The sequence below is a fragment of the Capsicum annuum genome, chromosome 6 (genome assembly GCF_002878395.1).
Source record: "Capsicum annuum cultivar UCD-10X-F1 chromosome 6, UCD10Xv1.1, whole genome shotgun sequence".
NCBI lineage: Eukaryota > Viridiplantae > Streptophyta > Magnoliopsida > Solanales > Solanaceae > Capsicum > Capsicum annuum.
Genome location: NC_061116.1, coordinates 201,172,726 through 201,175,198, shown reverse-complemented (window position 1 = coordinate 201,175,198; position 2,473 = coordinate 201,172,726). Strand labels below are relative to the sequence as shown.

At 34.5% G+C, this 2,473-nt stretch overlaps 1 protein-coding gene across 1 annotated transcript; it reads left to right on the top strand.

Moving 5' to 3' along the window:
- The first annotated feature begins 387 nt into the window (after nucleotides 1-387).
- On the top strand, nucleotides 388-1,285 carry LOC107874819. Its single transcript, XM_016721546.2, has one exon. The coding sequence runs from the start codon at nucleotides 626-628 to the stop codon at nucleotides 1,196-1,198; it is 573 nt and encodes a 190-aa protein (XP_016577032.1). The 5' UTR covers nucleotides 388-625; the 3' UTR covers nucleotides 1,199-1,285.
- Nucleotides 1,286-2,473: the final 1,188 nt, after the last annotated feature.

The window sequence follows — 2,473 nt, the reverse complement described above, 5'->3', positions numbered from 1 at the left end:
ATTTTTGCTATTAAAAAGAAAAAAAAGGATTTAATTAATGTACTAATCACTAAAGATGAAAAATCGTGAAATTACGCAGTGGTAAACATTACACGAGATGAGCCGTCCTCGAAGCATCGGTTTCATCTCCAGCAAAATACCATAATTAGATATTTAGCATAAGATATTTAGCAAAATGATCTTTATGTAAAATTGGATGTAATGAGCATTTATTTAGAATTGGCCTAAGATTTGCAATTAATCCATGTGAAAGGAGAGGAAAATATGGAAAATTAAGTACAGAGGTAACAATGACTTAAATAAAGGACTTCCTAAAGCTCGATCCAGAAAATCACCACCTTCTTCTCTAATAATTGAACCAATAAAATATTGAATTTAACTCTAAATATATGTGGTCCGTGCCCAAACGTGTCAACTTTAAAAATTTTATACATATAGAATACTTCACTAGGTCGTCTTAATTCCTTTATACGAAGGCCCTATATATGCCATTCACTGCTTCTCATAATACCACAATTCTTTACCAACTCAATCTAGCTCCTCTAAATTAAGCTCTAACTTTCATCAATATTTGTCTCTCCTTCTTAAGTTACCCAACAATTTAAAACTCTACCTTGAAAGGAAAATGGATCAAAAATTGCCAGTTCTAGCAAAAAAATTCTGGAAGGTAGTTCGTGTGGCTTACTTCATGCTGAAAAAAGGGTTATCATCGAAGAGAAAACTAATGTTTGATCTCAACTTATTAATGAAACGTGGCAAGATTGCCGGCAAAACCGCCATCCAAAATCTAATGTTCCACGACCATAAGAATACACAAGGCCATCACTCATCGTCCAAAGACTACTACGAGTTCAGCTGCAGTAACAACTCAGCTTTTCACCTCCCATTCCACCTGAACAAGCGCATTAATAAGCATAGTGACAATGAACATGTCATTGAAGAACACGAAGATGTTTCAATGATGAATGCTGCTGTTTTGAAGGCATTGGAGATGCTTCAAAGTGAAACGGCATCACCTGCTTTGCCTGGATTCGGGAGGACACCTACTGTGAGGCAATTAAGGATCACTGACTCTCCTTTCCCTTTAAGAGATGGAGCAGATGAGGGTGACATGATGAGCCACGTAAACGAGAAAGCTGATGAATTCATTTCTCGATTCTACAGAGATTTGAGAAAAGAGGCCTCTGCTTTCGCTTAATGTGTTTATTGAGCTTATTCATACATGTTTTTGGGGATTTATCATTTATTATATTACTTATAATATTAGTTTTACTGCTTCGCTGCATAGTTCGCATATCCACTTGCCCGAATATTTTTTCTGACGCGGTCAATGTATTCATGTGTGAATTCTTCGTTCATTCCACAACACTCACATTTCGCATTTTCAAGTTCGGATATAGGTGGGAGATCATTTGAGGAATTAATAGGGGTAATTGTGTCTTTGTTCATCCACTCGAACAAGATATCGGAAGAGTCTAGGGGGCTTGCTAAGGTTTTTTGTTCGGACGTAGGAGGATTTGGAAATTGGTTCTCCATGGGGTGCCATTGTGTTTGTTTTTTGAGTGAATAATTTGTTTAGAAAATGATGATAGGCTTTAGCTTCTTAGTTGATATTCGGATAATGAATATGAATTGGTAACAAGCTAAGGTTGCTATTTATAGTTGCTACTGGCTTGTTATTTAGCTTGTTTTTCAAGTTGGAGGCTGAAAAGTTGAAGTTGTGGACAATGGAGAGTGAGATGTCACTTTTAAAACCCAATAAGCATGAATTTGTATACTCATGAATGTGCTAGATCTTTCATGAAGAGCAAGCTCAAGTCTTCACATAAAGGCAAAACTTTTGCCTGCTTCAGTGCTTCTTATGCTTTTGTATGTGTGTGTACATTGTTTATTTATTTGTACTGTTGTAAACTTACTATTTCTCTGGTGAAAAACAATTTCTGTTTTATTTTAATGAACTTTACTTCAAGACTGATACTGTTACAGGATCAAGATAGAACATCATGAAAGAAAAACATGGATCATATGAAAATAGGATAAATTATCATCGTAAAATGTTTTCTACCAATACATTGCTAGCTTTCATGCATGCAGAAAAAACCAAGGGTAGATAAATCCTATAGGTAAACAACAAAATTCATCGCTAACCCAATTTAAAAAGCGACTAATTAAGATGGATTAAACAAAAAAAACTTATGTTAGCAACGAAATTCGTAACTAATTAATTATGATGTTTATAGTTTTATTTTTTTCATTTCCCTTTATTTGGGATGGGGAGAGGAATGTTAGCATTAGTTGGAGTTATTCATAGGAAATATTGAGAAGAGATTTTTGTGAATGTAATTTTCAGTCATCTTTAAAGAAAAAACTATTATTTAATAAATAAAAGTGAGTGACTATGATTGAAAATTTGTCTATTCCTAGGAAAGGTTGTGACTGAAAGGGTATTTGTTCCTATGAAAGGTTGTGATTG

What these genes read in the sequence shown, in the direction of transcription:
- LOC107874819 (XM_016721546.2), top strand. Translation starts at nt 626, where the DNA reads ATGGATCAAAAATTGCCAGTTCTAGCAAAAAAATTCTGGAAGGTAGTT.